Genomic DNA, 14,342 nt, shown 5'->3' with positions numbered 1-14,342 from the left:
TATACATAATGCACAGAGAAGTGAGGAATTTCCAGATGTGTAACAGGTAGGTGTGTGCTTTTTATCTCAACCTTCATGGAACCTCAGAGGGAGATTAGTAGGAAATACCCCATGGGCTTCAGCCTGTGGACAAACGCTTCAATACACATCATTAGCAATTCTGCGGAGCACAGCGGGGATTTCTTTTGTGTTTCTCCCTTGAAAGGAAACCAGATCACAAGTCGCTCTGTGAATCCGAGACAGCTCCTGTCTCTGGGGAGGGCCCCGCCACCTGAGCATCTGAGTGGGCCAGCATCCCACAGACCCAGTCAGGGGAACCACCTCTGGACTGGAGAGCGCAGGGCTTGTGGACAGGGGTCAAGCTCCTGGGGGCTGAGCTGGAAAATGGGGAAAGGGAAACAGAGGAAGGGAAGGGCCCAGGGTGCTGACGGCCAGTCTCTGCCTCTGCATCTGGGCAAAAAGCCTAGTGGGAAAGAAGAGTCAACTGCAGGCTCATAGGATGTTTCAGCAAAGCCAGCTTTCTCTGTCCACCATGAATACAGGTAGCAGGGGTGGAGTGGTTCTAAGGAAATAGTGCCCCACCTGCAGCTTGGCCTCTGGGTGTGGCTTTGGGGGAAGGAGGGTCTTTGGAATCAGAGTCCAGAGCTCAATCTGGCTGTGCGGCCTTAGACAGGTCACTTAATTTCTCTGTGCTTACCGTTGTTCTTCAAGGCAAAGAAGCAACAGAGGCCAGCAAGCCAGTCTGCTGATAGCACCAAGATGTGATAAGTGCCATAAAGGAAATCAAACGGATGCTGTGACCTCAAGGAGGTCTCTCTGAAAAGATGGCATTTAAACTGTGACTCCATTTATATGAAGTGAAATAAGCCATGTCTTGCCCACTGTAGGAGCCAGGACTTCAGAAGGGAACAAACGGTACACTTGAGTTAGGATCGGTTGAGAGGAATTTAATAAAGGGTCTGTTTATGACGGTGGAGGTGGGGGGCAGGGCAGCCACAAGAGATCCAGTGCCCTGGGGCTGATAACAGTGCAGTTTCAGGCTCTTCCCCGCCGCCCCCCACCCCACCATCTCTGAGCCTGAACTCAGACCGGAGGGTTGCCTGTTGCTCATTTAGGAATGCAACAGTCCATGGCGGGGGGGCAGGGTCTGTAAATGGCCTGCCCTCTCCTCCCTCCTCCCATAACCTGCTGTGGCTCCCTATTGCCCAAACCCAATCAGAAAACAGTGGAAAGGAGAGCCTGGTGCTGTGGTCTATGCAGGGAAGGATTCCAGGACATGGAGAGGGTAGAGAAGAGCAGTGGGTGGATCTGGCGAGAGAAGCAGATGCTCTCCATCCATCCATCCATCCATCCATCCTTTTGGCACATCTGAGTTGGGCTGGCACCTCCGAGTTCACTGGCACTCCTAATCCCGCACGCATAAAGCCAGTGAGAATTACCTTGTGTATGTTATATGCATGTCTGTTTAACTTTAAATGCTCAGTGATTTGCTACAGACACACTTCTTCATGCAAGGGGCTCTTGCTGTCTAGAGCTTTAGGCATTCCAGGTAATCGATGATGCTGCAGCTCTGACTCCAAATTAAATAACTGCACATTTATTACCCATTACTGGAAGGTACACCGGGAATGCTACAGCCAGAGGCCCGCAGCCCCATAAGTGCTCACAGCCTTCCCTCTCTCTGTTGGTTCACTCGGATGAGACAGTGTAGAGACCATCTCACTTTTTAGAAATCAAACTCCCTCTTGCCAATCTAACCTAAATAGGGATGAAGAATACCGAGGCTCTGAAATGACTCCACCTAGCCCAGCCTCCAGGGAGGAGATAACATCTGGCTGTGGAATTTCGGTTCTGTGGGTTGTGGATTCCTTCTTTCCTTTCTACTGAGCCACTGGAGCAGAAAGAAGGGGTCGCCTGCAAGTCGACTTGCAGCCTGGCTTTCCCCGGATGTGCAATGAGAAGAACGGGATCTACATTTGGGTTGGGTGAGCTGATGGCCCTTCCATCACATCCCTTCTGCCTGACTGGACGGACGGAAAACTTCATCCTAATGGGTGGGGAAGAACAATAGGGCCAGAAATTCCCTTCGGGGACAAGACTCATTGTTTTGCATCCCTAGCGAGCCCTTTCTGCAATCAGAAAGCTGGTGAAGCACCCACCAGAGGAACCATAAGGAATCCATCCAGAGGAACAGGCCCATCATCAGAGGGGAGAGTTAGGTACCAAGGTGCACCCCAGCTCCTCCATGTGGAGCTTACAATTAAGGAGAGCAAGAAGGCAGTGCCTGGGATCAAAAACAATCTAGAGAAAATCAGAACTAACTCCTTGAGCTGTCCCATCCCTACTCAGCATCTTGTAGATTAAGAGAAACAGTCAGTGCAATTACTTCAATCACTTATGCAAAGTAAGACCGACTCCCAAATTGGAAGTGACAGTCTGGGCCACCTGGTTAGTGGGGGCGGGGGGGCTGTCCCCAGGCGGGGGTGTTGTGCTTTTCCTCTTCGTTCTTTGGGTCTTTGCTTGGTCGGGAGATGATCATAAATAAAATCACTGCTCCTTTGCCAGCACCACCATCATCATCAAATACACCAAAGTTAAAACATCCAGGGGAACTTTTTAGTTCCCCTGTAATGGGCTCCAGGGACCACAGAGAAGCAAGCATCTAGTATCCACATGCTAAGAGATATTTCTCAAAAAAGTTGTATGGTCACAGTATATTATAAGCATAGTAAAAGGGCTGATAAGCCCTGCAGTGAAGATATCAAATTAGCTTTGTTCCCCAAAGCTTTGACCACCACCATTTTTAGAAAATTGCTTTGGGCACTTAACATCATGAACACCCTACAGAACAAATGTGGGGAACATGGCTTGATATTAGTAGTCTCCAACCTCATCCAACCAACATCAGAAGTTTTCAAAGATACTAATACCTGAGTCCCATCCCAGAGTAGATGAGCTACCAATGCTGACGGCGGCCAACATGTCAACCTGACCCTGCCATTCTGTTTGAGATCATACCTAGCACTTCACCACCATCCCCCGAACAGAACCAACATCCAAAACACTAAGAGGAAATGGACATGGTGCTGAACTGTTCACGAGGTGACAGGAAGGGGAAATGTTGCACATAAGGGTGCAAAACTTCCCAACAATTCCCTTTAAAAAGAAAACCCTTTGATATTTTCCCAAAGTTTTTTTCCAAATGGCAGCTGCTTTGTTCTCTTTTCCCTTCTCCCATTGTTCTCCCCACTGGATAGTCTCTAAAAGCCTCTGTTATCCAATTCCCTTTAAATCTAAGTTTATATGATTCACTCAAGAATAATAGTAGCAGTCTGTTCTTACTCAAATCGCCCCCCAGGGGTCTTGCCCCCCAATCCAAAATAGCTTATCAAAGTGTATTTTCCAAATCTGCATCCACTAAAACATCCTTTACAAAGAGTTCAACATGAACTTTTATGGCTAGGTGGAGAGGAAGACATTTTTATAAGACTAACTGGGGGGACTGGACTGAGAAAGATGAACCAGGAAGGTTGTTGCATGAAGGGGTGAGATTCCAGTCACCTTGAGGCAAGGATTCACGCAGAGGCAAGCAGGAAGAACCTGGAGCGTAAGGACAGGGCCTGCACAAATCTCATCATCTGAGAAAGGAGCTGGGGGAGCAGGGAGGAGGAAGAGAGGAGGGAGGTAGTGAAAGGTTTGTGTCGTGATAGATTGAAGGCCTTCAATGGAACCAGTGATAATACCAAGCAAGCACCTTGCCCTCACCATGTGCCAGACACCGTTCTAAACACTCCATTTATCTTGCTTTGCTTAAACCCCACAACGACCCAGTGGTGTGGGCACCGTTTTCCCAGTGAGTCAGCAGCTAGGCTGAGATTTGAGTCAAGGCGCTTGTCTTCAGGGGCCATTTGCTTAACCACTGCATTAAAGAGTAATGAGCTAGAGCACTGATAAAAACCAAGCCAATTAAGCAGCCAGAGTGACAGGGTTCTGGAGTAGCCCCGACTCTTGCTGTCACAGACAGGCGCTCGGACCAGGAGCCTCAGCATCACCTGGGAGCTGGTAAGAAATGCATCATCTCAGGCCTCCCTCCAGATGTACCAAGTCGGGTTCTGCATCTTAACAAGAGCCCCCTGGGGTTTTCCCAACACGTGAAAGTGTGGGTGATGCTGGTCTGGAAGTCGGGGGTCAGTATCGTCGGTCTGATTGGAGAAGGGGCACTGTGGACGGAAACAGGCAGTTAGGAGCCCCCACGAGCTGCTGGGTAGAAATACATTTCCACTGCCACACACAGCTGGCAGCTGGCATCTCTGACAGGGAGCAAGACAGGCGTGGCTAAGAGCTAGAACCAGACCCAGGTACTGATGGCTCCACAGCCCTTGGAGATGTGTGACCTCAGGCAAGCTATGAAATGCCAGAGACTCACTTTCACTGTTTAAATTGGAGGCGAAGGACAGTTCCTCGTGGGCGTGTCTAGAAGATTAGGTGAGAAATTCTATACCTGGTGCTCAGCACAGTGCCTCTACATATTAACCCCTCTGCAGGCATTATCTGTTGCTATGACCACATCAACACGATAACTTACGGGCGTTAAGCTAGTTCTGAAGTCTCAATTACAGGGGCAATGCCTGGGAACACGGAAGAGGGTGCAGAGAAATGCAAGGTGCTCCTTGTCCTCATTGCGCCTGGATAGAGTTCAAAGCTGCCATTTCATTCTTGACTTTGACTATTAGAGAATTGAGGGTTACAGCCTCCTTTTCAAAGACTCGAGAGGCGACCAACATGTAGAATTAATAACAAGATGCCTACCTTCCAAATCAGCAGGTAAGATAAAAACAAATCGAATGGAATCTGCAGTGCCAAGAGAGAGAAAATAAATGAAATGGCAAGAAAAATTCTTTTTAAGGAATAACTTTTTAAATGACAGGTGGTCAAACATACATAATGGCAAATAGACTGAAGGTGAACTCCTCAATTAAAAGACGAAGATTTTCAGGTGGGGAGCATAAACAAGATCTATCCATAGACTATTTCCAAGAGACATCTGCATTTCCAAGAGGAAATTTAAAAAGAGTAACAATGAAAAGATGTGCCCAGGCCTTTGGGAACCAAAGACAGATGGAAAGCAACACTGATTTTAGAAAAAAAAACCCAAGGCAGAAAGCATTACCCAAGCTCAAGATAGTCATTGTATATTAATAAAAACTTCTATCTATAACCAGCGCTAGTTAGTAAATTCCCCTTGGAAGTCAAAGAACATGGACTCAAAATATATAAAACACAAACCATGGCCATTACCAAGAGAAATCAACAGAAATGTGGTAGTGTGGGAAACGTGAACCGACCCATCTCAGGTTAGCAAAAAAAGGATCCAAGGCCTTTATTATAAAATTTATAAGGTTTGTCAGATATAGACCACAACTTTATAAGTGTCCAAAAGAGCATCTCAGGAAAATTTAGCCAGACTTGCCCATTTATCAATCTCTTCACCCACTCTTACTCACCCAAACATCTACCCATTCACCCTCCCACCCAAACATCCACCCACCCATACATACATACATTCATTCATACATACATACATACATACATACATACATCTACCCACCCACCCAGCCAAATACTCATTTACCCACTCATTTACCCATCTATTCATTCACCTGCCCACCCATTCATTCATCCACCCACCTACCCACTCAATGTGCATTGAAAATCTACTCCATACCAGGTACTACACAAAGTGTTGCAGCTCCAATGGAATAAAAAGGTATGGTTCCTGCTATTAGGAATTTTACAGACCTTCTCCAAGCACAAAGAAAGGTAAGTAGACAAAGTTATTAAAAACAGAGGCGTGAAGATAAACAATGGGGTGTGACTGAGTGTAACAGAAATAATAAGGTGTCAGCAAAGGTCTCAGGTTTTCATTCAACAAGACATGTGAAGACAAGTGAGAAAGACATGGTTCTTGACCAAGCTTATATTTTAGTAAGCGAGTTGAGTAAATAAACATGAGCGCAAGAAAAGAATATTATTCTGGATAACTCAGAGTACCAGGAAGGAGGTAAAACAGAACAATAGGAAAGGACGTGGGTGGGGCAGGAAAGATGCTGATTCTTTGGCCAGTCCTCAGAGGCTCCTTAAAGGAGATGGCATTGGATGTGAGAGCCTCCAAGGTCAGAAAGGTGCCTGGGAGCCAGCCCTGGTCAGGGGGCCTGGACATTATTCTTAGAACCATGGGATGCCTCTGGATCTGCCTGGGTACTTTGAGCGGGTAATTCCATATGGTTCTGTGGGGCCCAAAAGACACCTCGGGTTCCCTGGGGAACCAGACACCTTTCAAAGCCGGAGCTACCTATGCTGGCAGGCTTGCAACATCCACAGAGGCTCAGATGGTAAATCCTGCTCTAATTACACTGGTAATTATGAACCGACACTTGCTGAGCTGGAAAGAGCATTCCTCCTGTTAGTAGATGATCGCTGGGAAGCCAGCCCGAGCCACTCAAACAGGGAGGATGCCGTGAACTTACAAACAGCTGATGAAAGGTGAGATGGGGGGCAGCGGAACCACCCTGAGAAGTAAGTGAGGAGCCTTAGTCGCTGGGAAGGAGACTCACTGCCACTCTCAAGGCAGCATCAGAAGGCACGAACACCATAGTTGGTTGAACCCGCATTTAATCCCTATCCTGCCTCCAGAGAGCTGGGTGGCCTGGGATGGCAATTTCCCTCTCTGGGTGTGAGGCTCCCCACCTGCAAGTGGGTTTACTGATAACCTTTCTTGCGGGAGTCCACCCGGCACACAGAGGGTCTGAAAATGCCAGACCCTTCCCTCTGGGTTCTCCCGCACTCTTGGTCAGAAGCTCTGGAGGGAGGAGGAAGGAGAGGAGGATAAAAGGAAGGGAACTGCCAACCACAGGGGGTTATTATGCTCCCTGGTGATGCTGCAAGGGAGTTAAAGAACCCGTGATAATAAGATTCTCGCCCTGCGATTCCCGTGACGGAGAACAACAGAGACACAGGAACAGAGCATCCATCAGAACTCACAGAGAGAAGGCAGGCGAAGGCAGGTGATCAAAGGAATAAATCCACTGCAATCTGAAAAACAGCCTGCCTGCTTTCATCCATCTGGGAAGTGATGCAAGGACTCACACTCCGGCCAAGAACACACTTTTTTCTATCCAGACCACCCCGAGTGCGGCCATGGGTGTGGCAGGTTTCCAGAACAGACCCCTCGGGGCTCATCAATCTTCTCCTTGGCCTGGCCACGTCTCCCAGCTCCTCGGCCCCCACTCTGAGCTAGGCTTTGAGAAATATGCCACTGCCAAGGAGATTTATCCATTTTAAAAGGTCAGAGAATTACTGCCACTGAAACGTGTGCACGGAGCAGGTGTAAATATGCCCCAGCTCCCACTCGTGCTTTATCACACTCAGGAGAGGAACCCTGACGGAAGTTACCTTCCAGGCAGAGCATTTAACTGCTTGGTGCCTGGGGTGCCAGGGATTCCCTGGGGCAAGACCTACCTGCCTTGCCACCTTTATCACCCTCTTCCCCCTCTCACCTGAGAAGCATCCCATCGCCAGCTTCCTGGGCTGCCTGCAATGCTGGGGACTCAGGGCCTCCCTGTGCAGTTTTGTGTGGCATCCCGCTGCAGGGAGAAGGATGAACAACTACACACACAGAATATGGACCACACCCCAGTTACTGCCAGAGTATTGAGAAGGCAGGGCACAGAGTCAGTTAAAAAACAACCACCTTCACCGTAGATACCAGATCATCTGTCTTGCAATATGCCTCCTTGTGGTTTTACCAGCAAAAGAGAAGAATGGAATGTCTTCCTCCCTGCCCTGTCCCCACATAGGAATTCTCATTTTCTCACAACCAACTTAGAAGTTCTCAGCATCTCAAGATGTTCCAAGGACTATGTGGGCCCAGGAAAGCCCAAACTGTAGTGGGTTTTTTTAAAAATCACCATGTGCGTGTGTGCATGCTCAGTCGCTCCAGTTGTGTCCGACTCTTTGCAACCCCATGGACTATAGCCCATTAGGCTCCTCTGTCTATGGGATTCTCCAGGCAAGAATACTGGAGGGTGTTTGCCATGTCCTCCTCCAGGGGATCTTCCCAATCCAGGGACTGAATCTATGTCTCCTGCAGCTCCTGCATTGAAGGTGGTTTCTTTACCACTGAGCCACTGGGAAAGCCCCCAAATCTCCATGCCTATGTGGAAAATGCCTAAAGGAGTCTGGAGAAACCTGCAGACACAGCTGGGAGAAGCCCGGCTGCAGAGATGCACGGACTTGCATTCAAATTCTCTCTCTGTCACTTACAAGCTGTGTGACTGTAGGCAAATTATTTCACCTCTCTGGGCTTCCAAACCCCACCTCCAGTAGGAAAAGAGGGATGAAGAGATTCTGTCTGCATAGGTGCTGTCTGGATACTGAGACTAATTCAAGTTGATACCCAAAGAATTGTTATTATTTTGTCAAGTTGACTCTGTCAGCCCTGAGAGACAGAGAGAAAGAGATTGAGTACCCAGGTGAAACAACCTATCAACCAGTCAAGTGATCGCTTGATCAAGTGACCCAGAAACTGCAGAGTCTCTAAAGTTTAGAGGTCAAGATGCCACATGGACCGAGAGACTGGCCAGGAATGACACAACCGTCCCGCAAGGTGAGAGGAGCCTGTGTGCCCTCCACTCTGCTTCCACCCCAGTTTTCCCCGGGGCAGTGCCCAGAACAGGACGTGTTACATGGGGCTGACACCCCCAAATGCAGGACAGATGGTGGTTGGAGACAAGGGCCCAAGAGCCAGCCTGACAGAATTCAAATCCTCGCAAACACCGGAGACCTTGCCAAGACTCTTTTTTTCTCTTGTTATGGATGGGAAAGTTCTCCAAGAAGTTAAACAAAGTTGAATACAGTTCTTCGAAAAGTTAAACACAGAATTACCACATGACCATGCAAATCCACTCCTAGGTACATGCCCCAAAGAAATGGAAACAGGTGTCCAAATACTTGTACACACATGTTCAGAGAAGTAATATTTACCACAGCCAAAAGGTAGAAAAAACCCCAGATATCCACCAACAGACAAATGTATAAACAAATGTGGTCCATCTGTGCAATGGAACATTATCCATCCATAAAAGGGGTGAAGGGCTGACATGGCCACCACGTGGACAAATCTCGTAAACAAGATGCTCAGTGGAAGAAATCAGTCAAAGAGGCCATACACGGTTGGTTCCGTTTATATGAAATGTCCAGAACAGGCAAATCCAGAGAGAGAGAGAAGGCAGATTGGTGGTTACTTAGGGCTTGGGTGGAGGGGGAAAGGGAAATGGGTGTGAATGGGGTTATCTTTTGGGGTGATGAGGCAGAAGGTGAACAACAATATACCCGATGCCACAAAATTATCCACTTTAAAATGGATATTATTATATTATATGGACCTCATATCAATAAATTACTTCCCCCCCAAAAAACCCCACAGTTCCTCATATTCTTCTCCCAGTAACTGGCAGCTGACAGCAGGAGCCTGGGGAACATTGCTTCAAATGATAGTGATGCTGGGAGGTGGGGAGGGGGCGGTGTAGCACAGAGTCCACTCTAATCACTACTCAGACAACAGATATCACTGGTTCAGCCTCGCCATGAAGCCTCTTCCACCACTTACAGCATCTCCAGTCCACTCAAGGGCCAGCCACACCCTCTCTCCAATCCCATCAAGGGGGAAATTTACATGAGTAATAAAAAGTTGCCGCCTTGACACTGATCTCAGAGAAAGGAAAAAAAAAACAACACCTTACATTTGTATTAATTTTCCTTCCCAGGTTTTAACTGAAGAGATGAAACAGCATCACCAGGGAAATAAAACCTGCCTTTGTCTGTCTGAGGGCCATGTGGCTTCATTAGAAATTACATTAGCTCCTCATTAAGCAACAATAATAATGTAGAGTTGGAATCAATAAAAAAAAAAAAATGCTTTGCCCCAAGGTATAGATCCGTTTGGTTCAATTATATTCTTACAAGGCCAAGCGCTGGTGGCTCCAATGCTAATAAAAATGTGGCAGGGGTGATGCCAGAAGACAGAGGGAAGGGCAAGATTCCTGAAAATTACTCTCACTGTTCCTAAAGAGAAGCCACCTAACCACCCACCTAGAGCGCATACATCAAGGGCGCATGTACGCTTCATCTCACCAGCCTTCCCTGATCATCAGTGGTAACTATTCTCTGGAAGGGTTGAATTGTGCTGTAGATGATTAGAGATGTCTGCCTTGGGCATGGGTTGGACATCTGCACCTGGTAACAAGGTTTAAAAAATGATAGGCTATGAGCCTGGTGATGCCCACCCTTCTCCTTAGCCATGCCCACTGCATGGCTGGGCTGGGTTTGCACAGTAATAGAAAATAAGAGACGTATTTACCTCTTTCCTTTCCACCAGACTTAACAGCAATGCTAAGTCAGGACAAAATGAGTACTTACCTGACCCTCGACCAGGCTATATGGCAGGGACGGTAGATCCTGCATAAAAAAAGACAAAGACAAGAGATGTTGAGTTTTGCATTGAAAACAACTGCTTTTCCTTTGTTTTTCTTTTTTAAGATTTTTTGATATGGAACATCTTTAAAGTCTTTACTGAATTTGTCACCATCTTGCTTCTGTTTTACGTTTTGGTGTTTTGGCCCCGAGGCATGTGGGGCCATTAGCTCCCTGACCAGGGATTGAACCCTCACCCCTTGCACTGGAAGGCAAAGTCTTAACCCCGGGAGCACCAGGGAGGTCCCTCCTTTGTTTTTCTCTTAGACAAAATAACTACGTTCCTTGGGAAGAAATATTGGATTGATTCATTCCAAAGACACTGATTTGGTGCCTAACACGTGCCAGGTGCCATTGTCAGCCCTGTGTTTTTCACACTAAACAAGATGGCAGGTCCCTGCCACCAGGTGAGAGAGAGGAGAAAGGACATAGCAAATAAGGTAATAAATTACCAAAAATGAAGATAATATCAGATAGTGAAGAGTCCAACAATGGTCAAAAAAAAATGGGATGGAGAATGACAGGTGCTATTTTATGCTGAGGGTCAGAGAGGGTTGAGAGTCAGACGGCAAGAAGGAGCTGGAAGCATCTGGAGCAGGTACTTTCAGTGCAGGAACACTGGGTACAAAGGCCCTGTGGCAGGCAGGAGTGGACACGGGCAGGAAGGCTGGAGTCTCTGGGGACGGTCAAACATCACAGAAGCAGGCAGGGGCCAGATCACGTCTGGCCTTGAAGGTCAACACATGGAATTTGGTCTTTTTCTAAGCAAGTTCAGAAGCCACCAGAAGACTGTAAGCACATTTTCACAGAAGGAAAAGCCACTCCCTACTTGGGAGCCCCAACGTGTCCCCATGCTGTTGACTGACTCACGTACATGCTCCACTTGTTCTCAGAATGCTGGGCCAGCTCCCAGCACAGGAAGGGTCCCAGCTGGGATGAAAGGGAAAAGGCGAGTTGCAGGGACACTTTGTGAAATGCAAACCCCAGGGCCAGCCTGCCCCTGAGCCCAGGACATCACTGTCCACGCCAAGAAAACCTCTCCCCTCCGCGCTCTCTCTCTGCCCTCGACTTGTGTTTCCACCGTATTTCCTATTGGTCGAGATGGTTTCCCACCGAAAAGGAGAGAAGACACCACCTGCTCCTCTTTTCCCCGCCTTAAATCCAGATCAAGCCCCCTCATCACATGCCTGTGACCTCCACCAGCACTTCAGATTCATGGAAAAGAAACAAGAGAACCCCTTTCCTGGACTCTGCTGGACAAAAGAAAATGCCCTGGCACTGGCTAGTTCCAATCCCCAGGCTTCAGGCCCAACAAGCTGTGGGGAGCTTAACCAAGCCAGTACCTTAAGGACAAAGAGAGGGGCCGTTCAGCCCAAGGTCTGGGGCACAGCAGAGCTCTCCTCACAGCCACTGAGAAGATAACATTCCACTGTGACCTCCCAGCCACCCCCACTGAACTCCAGGCTCTCCACCTACTTCACTGGGTGGAGACATTAAATGAGATACCACACACCCAGTCCACAGAAGGCACTCATCAAAGACCCCAGTATCAAGAGCTGTTATCAGCCTGGACCAGCATTTTTTGCCATAAGCATCTTTGCCGCAAGCATTTTCACACAAACATTTTCGCTGCAAAGCTAATTGACCATGAGGCGATTTGCTGTAAAAGGTAAAATAACAAAAAAGTAAAGAGAGACGTTTAAAATGAAACAAGAAAAATGAGTAACAAAATTTTAAGACTTTATTATGAAATACAAAATACTTGCACACATGTATAAAATGCATGTAGATGTATACAATGGAATATTATTCAGCTATAAAAAAGAACACATAATGTCATTTGCACCAACATGGATGGACCTAGGGTTTATCATACTGAGTGATGTAAGTCAGACAGAGAAAGACAAATATCATATGATATCACTTACAAATGGGATCTAAAAAAATTGGTACAAATGAACGTATTTACAAAACAGAAATAGAGCCACAGATGTGGAAAACAAGCTTATAGTTACCAAGAGGGAAAGGGGCAGGGAGAGGGTTAAATTGGGAGGCTGGACTGAAATATACACGCAACACTACATACACTATATATAAAATAAATAAAGGGAACTCCATTCAGTACTCTGTAACGACCCATGTGGGAAAAGAATCTGAAAAAGAGTGGATATATGTATAACTGAATCACTTTGCTAATACAGCAGAAACTAACACATCATAAATCAACCATATGCTAAAAAACTAATTGAAAAAATAAAACAAAATGCATGCAGATTCACAGCAATACTGGACAAACCACTGAGAGTGATCAGGTTCAGACCCCAGGATTTATTGTTATTCAGTTGCTAAGTTTGCTCAAACTCATGTCCATTGAGTCAGTGACGCCGTGCAACCATCTCATCCTCTGTCATCCCATTCTCTTCCTGCTCTCAATCTTTCCCAGCATCAGGGTCTTTTCCAGTGAGTCGGCTCTTTGCACCAGGTGGCCAGAGTATTGGAGCTTCAGCTTCAGCATCAGTACTCCAATGAATATTCAGGGTTTGTCAAAATGAATACCCTTCGGCAGTTGTTAGTTTCTGAGTGTTGGTCATCTCGGTTTGCCATGATGCATATTGGAAAAGGTCAGTTTTCATTCCAATCCCAAAGAAAGGCAATACCAAAGAATGCTCAAACTACTGCACAATCACACTCATCTCACAGGCTAGTAGAGTAATGCTCAAAAATTCTCCAAGCCAGGCTTCAGCAACACGTGAACTGTGAACTTCCAGATGTTCAAGCTGGTTTTAGAAAAGGCAGAGGAACAAGAGATCAAATTGCCAACATCCACTGGATCATTGAAAAAGCAAGAGAGTTCCAGGAAAACATCTATTTCTGCTTTATTGACTATGCCAAAGCCTTTGACTGTGTGGATCACAATAAACTGTGGAAAATTCTGAAAGAGATGGGAATACCAGACCACTTGACCTGCCTCTTGAGAAATCTGTATGCAGGTCAGGAAGCAACAGTTAGAACTGGACATGGAACAACAGACTGGTTCCAAATAGGAAAACGAGTACATCAAGGCTGTATATCGTCACCCTGCTTATTTAACTTATATGCAGAGTACATCATGAGAAACGCTGGGCTGGAAGAAGCACAAGCTGGAATCAAGATTGCCAGGAGAAATATCAGAAACCTCAGATATGCAGAGGACACCACCCTTATGGCAGAAAGTGAAGAAGAACTAAAGAGTCTCTTGATGAAAGTGAAGGAGGAGAGTGAAGAAGTTAGCTTAAAGCTCAACATTCAGAAAACTAAGATCATGGCATCTGGTCCCATCACTTCATGGCAAATAGATGGGGAAACAGTGGAAACAGAGTCAGACTTTATTTTTTGGGCTGCAAAATCACTGCAGATGGTGATTGCCGTCAGGAAATTAAAAGACGCTTACTCCTTGGAAGGAAAGTTAAGACCAACCTAGATAGCATATTAAAAAGCAGAGACATTACTTTGCCAACAAAGGTTCACCTAGTCAAGGCTATGGTTTTTCCAATGTCATGTATGGATGTGAGAGTTGGACTGTGAAGAAGGCTGAGTGCCGAAGAATTGATGCTTTTGAACTGAGGTGTTAGAGAAGACTCTTGAGAGTCCCTTGGACTGCAAGGAGATCCAGCCAGTCCATCAGTCCTGGCTGTTCATTGGAAGGACTGATGCTGAAGCTGAAACTCCAATACTTTGACCACCTCATGCAAAGAGTTGACTCATTGGAAAAGACCATGATGCTGGGAGGGACTGAGGGCAGGAGGAGAATAGGGACGACAGAGGATGAGATG

At 46.8% G+C, this 14,342-nt stretch overlaps 1 protein-coding gene across 13 annotated transcripts in view; it reads right to left on the bottom strand.

Moving 5' to 3' along the window:
• The window catches only part of RBFOX1 (RNA binding fox-1 homolog 1), a 2,345,672-nt gene that overhangs the window by 2,137,020 nt on the left and 194,310 nt on the right, over window positions 1–14,342 (bottom strand). For all 13 annotated transcript variants that reach the window (XM_070460568.1, XM_070460569.1, XM_070460570.1 and 10 more), the window contains exon 2: window positions 10,477–10,515. In XM_070460568.1, coding sequence (XP_070316669.1) covers window positions 10,477–10,515 — 39 coding nt within the window. The remainder of the gene's footprint in view (window positions 1–10,476; window positions 10,516–14,342) is intronic.

Source organism: Odocoileus virginianus, chromosome 33 (assembly GCF_023699985.2).
Source record: "Odocoileus virginianus isolate 20LAN1187 ecotype Illinois chromosome 33, Ovbor_1.2, whole genome shotgun sequence".
NCBI classification, from domain to species: Eukaryota; Metazoa; Chordata; class Mammalia; order Artiodactyla; family Cervidae; genus Odocoileus; species Odocoileus virginianus.
The sequence above is the reverse complement of the archived record's forward strand: the minus strand, read 5'-3'. Positions and strand labels throughout refer to the sequence as shown.